General features: G+C 41.6%; 2 protein-coding genes across 3 annotated transcripts in view; one reads left to right on the forward strand and one right to left on the reverse strand.

The window, feature by feature from the left end:
* The window catches only part of LOC146202782 (uncharacterized), a 44,720-nt gene extending 34,601 nt beyond the window's left edge, over positions 1 to 10,119 (reverse strand). Inside the window, exons 1-4 of one of the 2 annotated variants that reach the window (XM_084588333.1) lie at positions 9,941 to 10,119; positions 9,614 to 9,736; positions 9,200 to 9,336; positions 4,480 to 4,520 (exon numbers count right to left, since the gene is read on the reverse strand). In XM_084588333.1, the coding sequence (XP_084444459.1) occupies positions 4,480 to 4,520; positions 9,200 to 9,336; positions 9,614 to 9,733 (298 nt within the window). In that variant the 5' untranslated portion in view covers positions 9,734 to 9,736; positions 9,941 to 10,119. The remainder of the gene's footprint in view (positions 1 to 4,479; positions 4,521 to 9,199; positions 9,337 to 9,613; positions 9,737 to 9,940) is intronic. The other variant, XM_084588332.1, reaches the window with a different exon arrangement.
* A 328-nt stretch (positions 10,120 to 10,447) lies between these two features.
* LOC146202783 (rac GTPase-activating protein 1-like) overlaps positions 10,448 to 16,279 on the forward strand; it is a gene marked incomplete in the record, with an annotated part of 101,138 nt that continues 95,306 nt past the window's right edge. The window contains 3 exon segments of the mRNA XM_084588334.1: positions 10,448 to 10,637; positions 11,147 to 11,239; positions 14,692 to 14,836. Of these exon segments, the coding sequence (XP_084444460.1) occupies positions 11,152 to 11,239; positions 14,692 to 14,836 (233 nt within the window).

Below are 16,279 nucleotides of genomic sequence, written 5' to 3' on the forward strand. Positions count from 1 at the left end.
GCTCTCTAAGGCAGGCATTACTGCACAGATAGTTACAAGGAACTATTAGTTCAAAAACATATTAGAAAAAGAAAAAACATATTGCTAGGAATTAGTGCTTGAAATAGATTTCCAGTTTTTTCATGAAATCATGATATCATGTAAACATTTCATTAAACCAACGTTTATTTGCAAAATTAAAATAATGCTTATAATACAACATAAAACATTTGCTGGTCTATAAATTATAGCAAAATTGAAAACAAAACTTAAAAGCGTTAACTCTGACGTTATACTACTAATACTTTATGTCATGTAAGCATTGTGCAACTTACATTACATTTTTATAAAATTATTTTCATCGTCGGTGTTACCTCAATGGTTTCTCATCTAGCGCTGAAAGACAGTTTTGCCATTGTTGCTGTTATGTTTGCCTTGAAGAAGCTTCGATGTGATCACTGCTCATTCACTTTTTTTTATTCATCTTCTTGTACAGGCTTGGGCAAAAATTCAGATTAAAATGAACAAAAGTAGATACCATGCCGCAGTACATGTCATATGCTTGTCGAGCGTTTGCGGAGCGACAGTGTTTTTTAATATAAAGACTCCATTCACGTGTGTAGCACGCTGACAGGATGCCGCTGCAGCATCTACCTTCTGTAATCTTTCATTTAGGGGCTGCACTCACCACGAAACCCGCGGGCGACAGCGCGAAACCAGGCAAAAGCCACCCGCCGCCACTGAAGCAGATGCGGAGCGAACAGTGAGCAGGTCGCGCCCCTTGCGGCGGCGGAGAGCGTGACTCAGGGAGAAAAGTTCCCATTGTTCACGCGGCGATAGAGAAGGCCGTAAGAAAGAGCGCGCGCTCTCTCCCTCGAGACCGGCCGTGGCCAAACGCAGGGTTGGATGATCAGGTGGCTATAGTAATGTTGCTCATATTTGGATTAAAACATTGGCTTCCTTCAAAAATCTGTAAACAAGTGAAAAATCAATGAGTGCTTCGTCTAAAAGCAATGCAGGATGAAATGGAATGTGTTCTTTGTAAAATACAGTAAAATATTTTTTTCTATCCTCCTCGAGTTGTGAGCATGAGATTAAAATATGGTTTACTGTTAGCTCATGTCCACACATTTCACATACAGGTTTGTCTTTTTTCATTAGCAGGAAGTTATGGGTGATGTGTGTATGACCTATGCGTAGACGACATAAAATTACCTCAATAAATTGTTTGTGATGTTGACAGGATTGCCATTCTCTTAATATGGGCTTTACGGAGCAAAGCTTGTTCCCTGCTTCACTTTCCCACGCAGCCTGCCATTTAGTTTGTAATTTCTTGCGCACTAACTTTATGCAATCTCCCTGTGGCATGTTGATTTGTTTTATTTGCAAATTTTTTGCACTTGCCGCACATATATCTGCTCGTTCATTACTACTAATCCCAACATGACTGGGCACCCAGCAGAATTTTATAGTTTGTTTTCGTGTAGTGATCTTTACTATGTTGTGTATAATGTTCCCTATCAGTGGCTGAATAGCATTTTTGTAGTTTATTGCAGAGATGGCACTTAATGAATCTGTGTAAATGATGCTGTTTTTTGATGTTCGCATATAATATTTTCTGCACGGCAACATAAATAGCATAGCACTCGGCTGTAAAAATTGATGCACATTGAGGCAGTTGTATTATTTTCTGTTTTATTTTGCACTACTGCACTACCAACATATTCTTTAGTTTTGGAGCCATCTGTATAAAAAGCAAATGTAATGTTTATATTTTTCTTTTAATGCAAGGTATTCTTGTAATATATGCTCATACGGTGTGCATGTTTTCTGAAACTGTGTTAGTGTGAGGTCGGAAACTGTTGGGAGGTACCACGGTGGAGTGGTTTATTTCTTGGGGGCAATACTTTGCATTTCGCTAATGTCTCAATCCTGGCACATTTGCTCGAAGCGCATGAGAAGCAACTTAATCAATCGGGGCTTGCTGTTGAAGATTGCCCTAGATGGGCATTTCGTGGCTATTGAATAACAGAGATGTTTTGGTTGAGAACGAAGTTTAAGGATGTATGCACATGTTAGTGCGGATCATCTATCTTTTAAGGCAGGTTCATTTGTTTCCACACAGAGGCTGGCTATTGGGGACGTTCTGTATGCACCAGATGCTAGCCGTAAACCAAGATTGTGTATAGGGTCTAGTCGTTTTAAATAGGATGGCCTAGCTGAACCATATACTATGCATCCGTATTCTAACTTGGAGCGCACCACGAAGCGGTAGATCTGCAAAAGGCATGCTCGGTCAGAACCCCACCGTTTCCGTGAGAGTACCTTTAGGACGCTAAGTGATTGGGCAGCTTTCTTTTTCATGTTGTTTATGTGGGGAAGAAATGTAAGTTTTTTGTCAAATGTGATACCCAAAAATTTATGTTCATGTTTCACTGGTAGTATGGTCTGGTTGAGGTATAGCGTGGGATCAGTCTGTAAACCTGTAAAATGAGAACACAACGGCCACTGTTTTTTTTGTGGAGAAAACTTAAATCCATTGCTGTCTGCCCAGGTAGCTAGTTTATTTAGTGTCAGTTGTAATTGGTCTCTCACAGGTGGGTATGCTGGAGGAAGTAGAGGCTATTTGCAGGTCATCTACGTAGACGGAGTACATTATGGACTTTGGGATTACTGTGGCTAACGAGTTCATTTTCACTATAAAGAGAGTTGTGCTTAGAATGCACCCCTGCGGTACGCCGTTTTCCTGTGTGAAAGTCGTGGAGAATGCTGTGCCTAAACGGACTTGGAATGTGCGGTTATTCAGGAAATCGTTCAGGCAGCTCAGCATCCTGCCACGGATACCTAGATCCGCTAGGTCGCGGAGGATACCGAACCTCCACATGGTGTCGTAGGCCTTCTCAAGGATGCAAGGTCGAAGTTCATGACCTTGTATCTGCTCTAGATAGACAAGGTCAAATTGACATCATTTTTCTCAACTTTGAAAAAGCCTTTGATCATGTATCCCATAAGAAGCTACTTCTTAAGTTAAAACCAATCCTTGAAAATGACAAGTTACTCGCTTCAATTGAAGCATATATTTCTTATAGATACCAGGCCGTCAGCATCGAAGATGTGTTTTCCTATTTTTCACCAGTTGAGTCGGGTGTCCCGCAGGGCTCAGTTTTGGGGCCACTCCTGTTTTTGCTCTCCATTAATGATATCACTGCAGACATACCAACAAAAATAAAGCTTTTTGCAGATGGCTGCATAATCTACCACGAAATATCTAGTTCTCATGACCAGGAGACCCTAAACTCATCACTCACTAAGTTACAGACCTGGTGTTTTAGATGGCAAATTACCATTAACACTAAAAAAACTGTTGCAATGACTAACTTGAAAGAAAAATCCACTAACCTTTGAATACCAAATCGGAAACCATCACCTAGCAACGGTGACAAGTTTTAAGTATGTGGGAATCATAATCACACCTAACCTTAGTTGGAACCAGCATATAAACTATATTAAAAATAAAGCAATGCAGCAAATGGGATATCTAATAAGAACCCTCGGAAAGTCCCCGCCTGAAATAAAACTACTAGCATACAAAATTTACATCAGACCGGAATACGTAACCACTGTATGGAACCCCTTCACAAAAACAAACATAGCGAAACTAGAAAATGTTCAGCACAAATCCGTAAGGTTTATCTGCAACTGCTATAGTTGGCGCATGTCCCCTACCTGTCTCTTGCAGGCTGCTAACAACACTGGAATCATGCAGATACCGTGAAAGACTAAAGTTTTATTACTTATTGCACAATTGCAAAACACAAATAGACAAAAACCAATACATTCAACCCACAAATGCGCATACTACTCTATCATTCCATAGCAAAAAGGTCAAGGATTTCACTCGTAAAACCAACATGTTCAAGAACTCGTTTTTTTCCCAGAACAACACGCAACTGGAATGCACTGGATGCCCAAACTGTTAAAGTTCCGCTCTTGATGCGTTCACAGACGCACTCCTGAGTAAAAATCAAAGTGTATTGTAATCTGCTGTGAACCTGTTCTTGTACCCCATGTCCACCAGTTCCACCTATGACACATTTTTTTTTTTTTTTCCCTTCTGGTCACAGCTGAGCATTGAAAAAGAAACATGGGAATTTTGTCTTTGTGACCATGTATTAATCTGATGTGCACTTGCTTGCCATATGTACACATTCTGTATGGTCATGACCCCCTACTCCTGCCCAAGACCTTGCATAAGGTCGGCAGTACTTGTAAAATAAATAAATGGATACCTGCAACAACCACTTGAGTCATAATGCTTAGTTGGAACACGCACGTTTAAGAAAAATGCACAACTAAAACATTCTGAGGAAGCTAGGTGCTGCTTACCATGCCACTGAGCCATACCCAATCTACTTGCCTTGCTCCCAGTTATGTGCATTACGGACTGTTTACATGATAAATATGCAAGTAGAAGCATACTGACGATTACAAAGTACTCACCAGTTAGAGGAACAAAAATCTCATCGTTGACAGTTGACGAACTGAAAAACAAAAACAAAGGCATTGTTACTCCATGGTTAAGTTGTGTATGGGGCAAGTACCTTTACTGGCAGCAGTATATGGATTGAATGCACCAAAGTTGCACATAAGGTACTACAGACACCATAGCAGAAAGCTCCAAGTTAATTTCAACCACTTGGGGTTCCTTAACGCGCGACAGCATTACAAAACACATGGGCGACTTGTAATTTATTTTTTAGAAAATAAAAGAATATGGCCCCTGTACATACAATACAATCTTGAAACCTTGAAACTTTCCATAACGTGCCCATTGAGCATGAGCAACTGGTGACCCATAGGTATTTTGAACTTGAACTTAACGACTTGTTACACTATCAGTCATGTAACGGAAGGATCAACTTTCAATTTAGAAGTCATTTGCACCTCTGCTGATAAGCGGTAATTTTAGTGCAAGACAGAAAACTCCCTGATATCAGAACAATCTTGCCAACCATCCTGGTTCTATGAAGTTATGGCCATCACACTAAATTTTTTTGAATGCAACAGTAACAGTGAGCATCAAGGTGATGTCAGATACTGCGGTTTTAGTTGGTGCAATGATTACCAGGAGAAAGCAGTCCGAAACATCAACTGCTGCCCACCAAGAAGCACTATTTTCTGCCTGCTATTACTGTACTAACATTTTCTTTTACCATATAGGGTGTAAATAGGGCTGTTTGCTGTACCATGGCTGCTATCTGCCATCTGTCTGCCTTATGCGGCCAAGATTTGGTACCACCATCCCTACAGGCACAAGCCTGCTTACTTCAGCGCACGCTACTTCGATGTACTATGCACTAAATTAATGCACCTAGTTTTCAATCAAAAACACTAAAATAAACCTTTAAAACATGCCCGTTTTTCCCATGGTACAAAAAAAATGTAAACTCAGCAGTCGAGCAGAATACTCAGAGAGCTTCCACAGCAGACAAGAATGTTTAACCTTTGGCACGCAACAATGCACAAAGCAAACTCCGAGCTTTTTCCAGGCATGCGCTGCACCTGGTAGTGATTTAATTGTTCCAGGTAAATTTTTCATCCTCAACATCATAAACAAGGCGGTTTGTTTAAACCATATGGAATGAGAAGCAGCTTAACTATGCCACTTAGAGACTAAGTTTAATGAATGTCTCTGACAGTTGTAAACGACTTCAGTTGTGGATGCCCAGCCACATTGTACAATACTAGGAAGAAGTTAAATCACACATTTTAGCAACTGAAGAGTAGCAAAAACAGACCTGACAAATGGCCAAAACACAGCTCATTTGCACGAGTGTATTCATCTACAAAAGCAGAAAGCACCACTGGCATAGGCAGCTAAGGTACTTATCAGTGAGACCACGCCAGGTAGATCACAATCTACTTGCACACAGCGAAATATTTAGCTCTTGTGCCACTGCAGAAATGAGCCTGTGCTAGGCCTCACGCAGAGCTTGGGGGGGGGCTAAGCATGAGCCCCAATACATTATTTAAACGGATCTTGGAATGACATCTATGCAGTAGTCCGACCAACACACACAAAACAAAAATGCTTCAATATGGTGGCACATTCCACCCTTAGAACCAACGCAGAAGGGCTGTTCTGACATCTCATTTGATAAAAGAAATAACTCAGCAGTAAAGGTCGTAGTACAAGCTGCACCTCTACGAGATTGATCACATGTGCAAGGGATGAACAAAAGAGTCAAACTACTTCACTTCGTATGACCATAACTCATGTGATCATAACTTTCAAGATGTCCCGCTTTTTGAACTAAAATCAGCACTGAAAGCCAATAAAATAGAGTTTCAATTAAGACTAAAGAAAAAAACATTTTTAGCTATCTCATTTTCATCGCATTAGCAAAGTGATCATTATTACAAAAGGTAAAAAAACATCCTCCCCTCTGAATCAAGCTGTGAACACTAATGAAAAAATAATGTGCCATGACAAAGCATATAGAGAGGAGCATTTGATGAAAGCCGTTTGGCCTACGTCTACTATAACAATTAACCCTTTCGCTGTCGCGCGTTTCTGGCCATGACGCACCCCAAGTGTTGGCTTGATTTCAGGGAATATGTATATCAGGGAACGAGCATAGCGATTTATTTTTTATTATGATTGTTATACAAATAATATAGTCATCGGAATATGCACATTTCAGTGTTCTGCAGGTATTATTAATTAACATCATCGTTGTCATCAGCCTGATTATAAATTAGATAAATGAGGATAAAACAAGAAAAAACTGCTCGACACTTCTTGAAAGTTCGATTCTGAGCTCAGCTCGTAGTTATAATGAAAGGAGCCATCACTCCATTCAGCAGTCCAAGGTCTCGTGCGGACAGCCATCCAAAAATAACCGTGCGCACGGAGGGCGCACATCCGGTGGCCCGCACAACGGAGAGAAATGGCATGTTGGGAAATCAAGATGACGGAGGGAGGTGGAAAGAGGCTAAAACAACCTCTTTTGCTGTTGCTAGCCGCAAGCAAGGGCACGGCAAGAGAGAGCGAAAGCAGCGATCGAGTCATGTGTCGACCTATTCTGGAGAGGCAACGGCGCGAGCCCCTGAACAAGACGCGTCGTAGCAGATATGTTAACAGAATAAAAATAAAAATCTGCAAACCTGCGGCAGATGGCAGAACAACCCTTAAACCTGGTACTGCACGCACGCACTGCGAAATGCGTGCGCCGCATGATTGCTTAGCGCGGTAGAGTAGCTCGCATGGAGTGACCGCGCCCCCCAGAAAAGAAGGTGGCGGGGGTAGGCGCGGTCGTTTCATACTCATCAGTATATACGTACCAACACAACGTGGGGCGAAAATACGAACTTGTAGAAAGACGTTACAGATGGCGCAGCCTGTCCAAGTGTGCCAGCTTCGCACTCAGGCGCAAAGTTTTGAGCGCACGATAAGAACGTACCGGTACGTTCGTGACAGCGAAAGGGTTATAACGATCAGCGCAGCATAGCATTCGTTGGCTAGTTAGACAGGTTTTGTCCGAATTCAATATGCCTTGGTGGTCACAATGTGAAATGGTACTTCCAATCAAAGTCACCGGAGTACCATGATCTTGTTCTAGCTAGCTACATTGCACCGTGTGCATATTTGGAGCATAAGAACTGACCAGCGCATAATAAGCATCCTGACACCTGTGGCATAATTTCGCTGTGAAATAAAAAAGACTGAAGCTGGCAGCTTTGTTCTTACGCAGCAGACGTAGAAAAGACACAGGCTGAACACCATTTCCAATCATCTCTATTTTTTCTTCAAGCTTTTTGTTATGCACACTTACAAACCCGAAAAGACCGGGCACGCATTTCACGCTTTCATTCCTGGATACAAGCAGCCTGTAGCACGGTTTCCAAAAGACTAGAAGCGGTTATTTCTTGCTGCCCAGAACTAAACCTTGGAATGTGTACATGATGCGATAATGGCAGCCAGGCATAAAGCCCTCTCTACCCGGGGCAAGATTTCAGCTCCACAGTGGCGACTATTTAAAGCGCAAATTCGCCTAGCAATACCCAATGCCTTTTGAAGTTGGACACAAATTCTCAGACTAGTGGACTGAAGCTAGACTGCACTGAATGTGCGAAAAAACGCACCCTGCTGTTAGCATCTGCTTTCATTAAGGTAGTACCTATGGCAAGCTTCTTTCTTGGCAGCTGGCTCCACTGCCTCATCCTCATAGCTTCTCACTTTCCATTCACACCATCTCTGCCTTCCCTAGCCTTCTGACCACCCACATGCCATAATCACATTTTCCATAAGAAGGCAAGAGAAAATGAGGGTCCAAGCAAGGGTAGAAATATTTTTGAAAGTAGCAGCTCCTCATATGTGCTCTCCACTGCAGTAGTCGACAATTCAAAGTGAGCTCTCAAAACAAACTGAACACACAAACAGATGAATAAAGTTGATGATGTTGATTCTGGTACCCATGTATACAAAAACACCATCAATCGTCGTTACTGAAGTTAATGCCTCTGTTGAAGTATCTCCAAAATTTAAACTTGTGCATACTTGAGATAATTTCTGCAAGCTGCCTTTTGAACTGACAATGAAATAAAGGCTTGCTTATGATTTTAGGAAGGTATTTATACAGCAGTGACAGAAATGCTATTATTAATTGCACTGAGAAGGCGGGAAAGAAAAAGGGGGCGGGGTGAGAGAGAGAGAGAAAATGAAAGAGAAGGGCACAGAGCAACGTGCGAGGCTGAACCGAAAGGTGAAAACCCATGCTGACGGCACAAGCATCCTGTTTTCTCAGTAAAATATACAACATGAAGAGCAGTGTACTTACAATTACTGACATTATTTTATTCTCTTACATTATTAAATGTTCAGGTTATAGCAAGATGAAAGTCATAATAGTAGGCCAACACCGCACTGTTAAAGTTTGGAATATGAACTGCCTGGTGGGCTTTTTTTTTTTTTTTTTGAATTAAAACTAAAGAATAAATTTTCCTTGCGGCTCGCTTTATTCGCCTCATAGCGCATCGGTGAACGCTTACGGGATCTCACTTCCTGCTGCCAAGCGCACTAGCTAGTTGATCGTGAAGGAATGGGAGTTCAAGTTCAACACGTCGGGCAAGTTTTCCGATCAGACCTTAAGGACTTTAATAAACATGTGTACAATGAGTTAGAAAATGAACTGAATTCATACGCGATAATGCATTTTACCTTGGTGAATTCGTGCTGTATTTGCTGTCCGCTACAGATTGCGTCACACTTCCTTGGCGCTTCTTCTTATGCGTTTTCTTCTTGCTCGACTTTCTTGATGAGGAATGAGCCAGGGATGCTGGTGGCAAATGTGATGCCTTGAAATAAACACGCACAATATTAAAAAACAAAAAGCTCAAAGCTCGCCATTGTCACTCCGACACGAACACTAGGAGACATCGCATCGCTTGAAAAAATGTTCGCACCACGTTCGCACTACGCTGACTGCACGGGCACCGAACAGCTAGTGCAGAAACTCACAACCGCCCAACACATTCACAATGCGATACCAATAGGGTGACATATGAGAACCTTATCATATATGCCATAATAAAAAAAAAAAGAAAAAGAAGGCTTTGCTGTCCATGGCATTACCTGAATAGAAGGAATAGGTGGCTGAAGAAGGTGTTGAATTTCTTCTAAATTGTGAAAGTCGTCACCGCCGCCTGCAGCATTGGATGTTGTTTGTGGTGCCATCTCGGGACCATCGCCCATAATCTGCACCGCACAAATCGAAAACGTACGGGATATTTCAACGGGAAAAATATCATCAAAACATGCAGGCCTTCCAGCGCCTTAGCCATAATTGAGTACTAGCCGTATTCACTACGTAAAGCAAATAACGCGTACATCTAATTGCAAACGATGCTAATTTCTTCGAAACATTGCGATTGTGGTTAGTGATTGCATTAGGAAGCTTACCTGCGTGCTGCTGAATTGAGAGGCTTAGACGATGCTATATTTCCTGGTAAATTCCAAACTGCCATAGAAATCTGAGCAATGAGCACAACAAATCTCTATTGCGGAGTTCTGGTGCCTTATCCATTCCTTATCTGCGTTGATGCAAGTGATAAGGAGCTTACACCTTCTCACTCGACACGCAAGGAATGCTAGAATTTAAAATGGCCATAAAAATTTTATTCATAGCTCGGGCGCGAACTTCAGCGAGTGCTAGTTTTTTTTACGGCTGGATGCGGTTGCGGAATAAAATAGAAAGAGAAAAACCGAAAAACCATAATGTGTCACTACGAAACCGAAACTTGAAATTATATTACTTGCCAACTTTAAAACCTTCAATTTATTTTTACAATAATTTAAACTTCGCGGAGGTTATTTGAAAATAATATTTGTTTTTCCTTGTTTATCTTCTAGCAGTAACTGCAAGGTATATGGTAACTGTTGAGAGCTGAGAGTATTCTATCCCATCATTCAAACTGGCGCGAACGGCCAGCACGACGCAGAGCGCAGATTCAAACAGTCCAAAGACGCTCGAAACGGTTTGTTGTCGAGGCGTGCTGGTGACTACTGACAGCTGTTTACCTGGTTTGTGTAACTTTGCCTTCCTGGCCCTTTAAGGCAGCGCATGCCCTTGGACATCACTGTGCTGCTTCTTCGAAAGGTGAATTGGTTCGAGTTTTGGGGATTCGTCTCGTTTAACGTATCCGTCTTGTTACTTGACGCTAAGCGGCTACCTTATTTAGCCTATTTACTCGCTTGCTGACGTACGGGTTATTGATAAGTTAGTAATTGACCACTTATATGGCTTGATTTCATGTTTTCGTGAGTCTCAAACTAGCGAAACCTATAAAAATAATGCTCCCAAGCAGTTGCGATTTCTTTTTTTCATGTGGGTTCTGTAAATCACACATTAGTGTTGACTTGGGGCGGATTTTCTTTCCTTCTTGGGGCGAAGAGCGGTCCTGCTTGAACCATATATATTTTAACTTTTTTGGCAAGAAAAAAAAAAATGGCTTGAGATTGGTTTTTCTATGTAAAATTTTTGGTGGGAAGTAGGGAGGGTGTCTGCTTCCCTCCTTTAATCCAGCCCCTGATTGGTGCATGATTGAATACTGTATACATTATGTCGCCTTTAATGTATTTCGCACTTTTTCTCTTCTGACTTTCAAGCTGCCATGGCTCCAACGGTGTCCAAGCTGTCTTTGCTTGCACAGTACGACGACTTATGCCGGCTGCTAACGCAGGGTGGCACAACATATGAAGGTGCGACTTAACTTATGCTGCTTTGTAATGCTAAAAAAAAAAAAAAATCTATGTGAGTTTGGTTGTGTGCTTTAAGTACCGTCGTGCTTATAAGCAATATGTATAATGCTACCAAGTAGTATAAAATTGTTTCCATTTTCCTTTTATTTTGAATTTGCAGACAAGTGCATTAGTGCAATGTAGCTTATTAAAACATGTATAATGTAATTAATATCTGTAACAAGCAAGTGTTGATTGACTGTCAGAAATTGTGCCTGCTTTCTTTTGCAGTCATCTGCTCGTTAAACTAGGTTGCAGAGTGTCGTACTAATTGCGCAGAAAGTGCCACTCTAAAAGAGTGGGAGGCTGTATCTTTGAGGGCTGAGCAAATATGACTGCTATGAAAACAGCACAAAATAAAGGCAGGGCATGATCTTGTCCACTCTTGATTTTGTGCTGTTTCCATCAGTTATGAACAACAGACACGTACAACAAGTTTGAATTCTGGAAATGTACTTTGAAGAATGAAAATGTTTTTTAAGGACTTCAAGGAGTGTACAAGGGGTGTTAGTTATGGCATTATAAAGGCAAAACTGCACAAGAGTACAAAGAGAATAGATGAGTGCCAACTTACAAAATGCCTTGAGGATCTTGGTTTATTTTGTTGCAATTAACTTGTACTGATTAAAAAGTAAATTTGTTATGCCTATTTTTCTCACTGCATTCATTTTGTTTTCAATGCAGAATGCTTAAAAACTCTGTGAGAATAATGTTGATTATAAACTTTGAAAACAATGCGGTCAGTTTTGCATATATCTACAGGTGGTATTTCTCTGCCTCGCCATGGTAGCTCAGTGGTTCAGCACTTGACTGCTGAACGCAAGGATGTAGAGTCAAACCCTGGCCATGGCAGCCGCTTTTTGGTGGAGGTGAAAAACAAGGCGTCCATGTACTATGCATTGTCAGTGCACATTAAAGAACCCCAGGTGTTCAAAATTTCTGAACCCCACGACTACGGCATTACTCATAGTCCAAGTTGCTTTAGACGTTAAGCCCTACAAACCAACCAAGTGGTATCTCATGAACGGTAGCCTGTGGTACAAGGCAGCTTCATGGGTTGTCTCATTGCATTGATGAGTATATATGATAGATTGCGCCGAACTGCACCAAGTGGAAAATCCTGTTGCGTGCTACTGCAGAATAGTTTTTGCTCACTTTTGCACCATGCCTGTACACAAAGGTTGTTGAACCTTTGTCAAGAGAGAAACTAAAGCTGGTTCTGCATGCTTCCTTTAAGACTATGTCACAAAGAGTAAGGCTATGGAAATGTTCACTGTTCCAAATGACTGGTGTACAGAATTGGTTGTCTGAATGAATTGTATCACGCATCTGCATTCACAGTCTCTGACAAATAGCTGAAAGTCTAAGCTTTCCCTGCTTCCCACTCGGTCAAAAATTGTGCCATTTCTAAACGACACTTGCTGCTCTTTCCGGTTCCAATGATGTGCTGTGCGCACGGAAGCAGCTTGTAACTGAGTGGTTGTAACTACGGTACACAAACACTGTAACGAGGTATTTGCGGTGACCGCTTTCGGTTTGCACAATTTTCGTCCGTTGAATGTCCTTTTGGGCCATTTTTGATAAATAAAAGCAGGTCTGAATTAAAGGGCTTGGAACAAGATTGTGATGGTGTACGTCTCGGACTGTAGCTCGCAGTAGTTTAGTTTTCGCGCTTTCAGTGTTGTGCGCTTGTGTCGCTGTATTGATGGGATTGCATCAGCACTAGCAATAAAAATTGCACCTTGCGTAAGCACATGGACCATCATTTGGAGACTTCCTATGGATTTCTGAAACTTAGGCGGTCCAGTGCTCTTGTGAATGAATTAAAGAATCGCAAAAATATTCCTGTGCAACCTTAATGAGCTACTAATGCTAAAGGCACATATAGCCAAGTATTCCTAATGTGATAAGAAAGTATTGCTGTCGAAACCACTTCAGTGTTTGTCACTCTGATGAGACATGTATGAATCCTTTGCTGGGCTGAGTACAGTGGAACAGATATGCAGACACTAAACACTCTGCATTGAAGCAAAGAAGCAACATATAGGCGGAATTGTTTTGTCGCCGCTACCTTCCAAGTTTTTTGAAGTAACATGTTAGAGATGATGCCGTTCTCTTTGATGCCTGTGCTGCTGTTTGTTCAAGAGCACTCTCGTTCTGTTTTGTTGACAATACACCACTTTGTATCACTTCAAAATAATTGCAAACAAAGAATTATTGCCTCTTGGCTTTATTGTCAAGGATATGGTTCTTTGGCATTTTTATGCACATTTTTTCATTCATTTATTTGTTACCGTGAAGGCTTTAAGAGTGCTGTAAGGTGAAACTTGGGATATAGGATTGATCATTGCAATCTGATGTCACTGTCTCTGGTAGCTAAAATTTCACTTCAGGTCCTTTTTTTATGTGCTTCAGAGTCAAAATTTTACCTTTAAATAATTATTTTTGCTACAAAAGCAAGAATGCTACAAAATTCATTTTCTTCTGCTACGAAAGCTGTCACGAGAAGCCTGTTATTGTTTCTGTCACTGCTTTTCACACTCTTTTAAGTGAACTGGTGACAACAGCAGCTACACTGGAGGTGCTGCGGGGCCCGTGCCCTGACAACACATTCTGTTACATTAGGCCTTTTGACCCGCAGTGTTTATTTCCTACCTCAAGGTTGTTGCATAATCTTTTCTTCAGAATTTGCATGCTTTGCACATTGAGCAATTTGTCTGGGCTGTAGAGTCAGCAGTCCAAGCTGTCATAGCAGGCTGATCATTGTGTTACCCCACTGCGATGGCAGTACACTGTACAGTGTTCCAGGTTGTCTCAGTCCTTCTAGTACTGTGGTGTCCAATCGCACGAGATGGAGAGTGTAAATCTGCCTATTGATGTGAACTGCACAATAGTGACGCTGCTTTAGCTCATTGAAGTGTTAGACTTATGTTTGGATCTATAAAGTCAAAAAAGGTAAAAGCTTTAGGTCGAACTTGGTGTTCAGTTATGAAGTGTGCGAGGAAGTGGTCCGTTTGCTGTTAGTCTGTTCCAAATTGTTACTTAGGTCAGCCTGCATAATCTTAAACATCTTTTACATGCTTTAGCCACCATTTGCCTTTTCAGAGATGCATGCATTGTCAGAAAAGCATTGAGCATTGCATAAAAAGTAATCATATTAGGGATTTTGTAAATCAGGAATAGAAAGCTGGAGTTATCAAGGACATTCAACCCTAGAAATGTGCTCCAAAACTCCTTTTACTGCTCCAAAGCTTCTCCAAAATGGCATTTTTACTGCTCCCTGAGCTGTGCCAAAATGCTCTAGCCGGCTTCCACCCTTTGTCTGCTTAGCTGGCTCTTCGCTGGGTTTAAATGCTCTTCATGGGGCCTGGGCTATGGAAAAGTATATCACGGCTTGTCATTGTTCTTTTCAGAGGTACTGTTGGAGTTTGTTCGTAACCAGGAAGAATGTAGGAAACGTTGGCTTGCTACAGAGCTGGAGAACCAGGAGCTCAAGAAGCGTGTTAGTTCATTGCAGGCTGGCCGCACAGAACTGGAGAGGAATCTCGCAAACACAAAGTAAATTTTTGCCTTTCTTTTTTCAGCAAAAGTGCATGGTTGGCATATTGTAGTGCTGCATTGATAGTGGTGATATGGTTTTGTGTGCATATTTGTTCATCTGTATGTGTGCAACAACTGCGTTTCACATCGTTGTTCAAGGGTTGGAACTTCTGCTTTTTGGAGATTTGAGTGAATTCAAAAGGCATTGATGTCGGGAAGCAGCCTTTCATGTTCACTAGTTTACAATAATGAGGATATCAGAATTCTTAACTCTCTATGCTTCTGATGAGAGCAGTGTCTATGCAGATTATCAAATATTGGCTTTCCTCACCCATTGCTGGCAAGTGAGAAGCAGAGGGAATGGGTGATGGCTGTGAGTAGTGGACCTTTGCATCTTCCTAGTGGTTGCCAGGTGTACTAAGTGCACCATACCAGACTGCCTATACTCCGCTCCACTTTTTCTGCCAAATTCCTTCACAATGGAAGGATGATTTGACTTTCACGCAATATTTAAGAGCGATGATGGTTTTCTTCTAAGGGGAACAAATAAGCCTGAATCATCTATGGACACATCTTCCACGCTGTACGTTGTCAGTGCTGCATCCAGTCCTTTTATTCCCCTGCTTTAAAAAATGCGGGCAAACGAGACTGAGTCTTCCCAAGACTGATACGTGCACCTAGGAAATTTAACAGTGTGCCTGCAGTTTGTCGCAACTCTAGATATGCAAACATTGCTTGTGGGAAGAGACCTGCAGCTTACTTAGTTGCCATTTTTTGTCTAGCTCTCGTGGCGGAAATGGTGGACAAGGAAGCTGCAATTGTTGCCTTGTCAGTGCAGCCCACTGCTGTGCATTTTGACTGCTTACTCTCTGTACTCACGGTAGGAGTGACTAAATCAAGAAAGGAAGCTCTCCATTGCTTTCTTGTAATACCTTTAGAGCTGGTAGATTGGGAAGCTACTGCAGTCCGCCCAACGCTTTCTCCTGTGATTTTTCATTTTCAGGCACGGTTTGTTGATCGGCTTTCTTTCTCTTTCTTTTTTTATTTTTGCTCCCTGAAATGCTTGCTGCACACACAGCAGCATGAGCTGATTTCATTGCCCATTCTTGCAGCTTCCCATCCTTTAAATTTAAATCTGAATGTGAATCAGTTTAATCTTTGTCGTTTGTCTGGAATCAAGGCACTAATAGACTGTTTCAGCATCATAAATAACATGTCACTGTTACCATGACAGTGCATGATCACTGTGCAACCCAGAAACTCTGTGACTCAAAAACAAAAAGAAAGTAAGCAGAATAATGGGACCTATGTCTTTTATGCTATGTTTTTAAGTCACCCTCTGCTTCTGCAGCAAGATGAGTCATGTGATCTCGTTTGTGGCATAATATCAATCCTGGGGTCATTTGCTTCGGCACTGCAGCACAATATTGTGCAATAAATGGTGCCTCTTCGTTCAAAGTG

This window comes from Amblyomma maculatum, chromosome 1, assembly GCF_055883805.1.
Source record: "Amblyomma maculatum isolate TAMU_Amacu chromosome 1, ASM5588380v1, whole genome shotgun sequence".
In the NCBI taxonomy this organism is placed as follows: Eukaryota; Metazoa; Arthropoda; class Arachnida; order Ixodida; family Ixodidae; genus Amblyomma; species Amblyomma maculatum.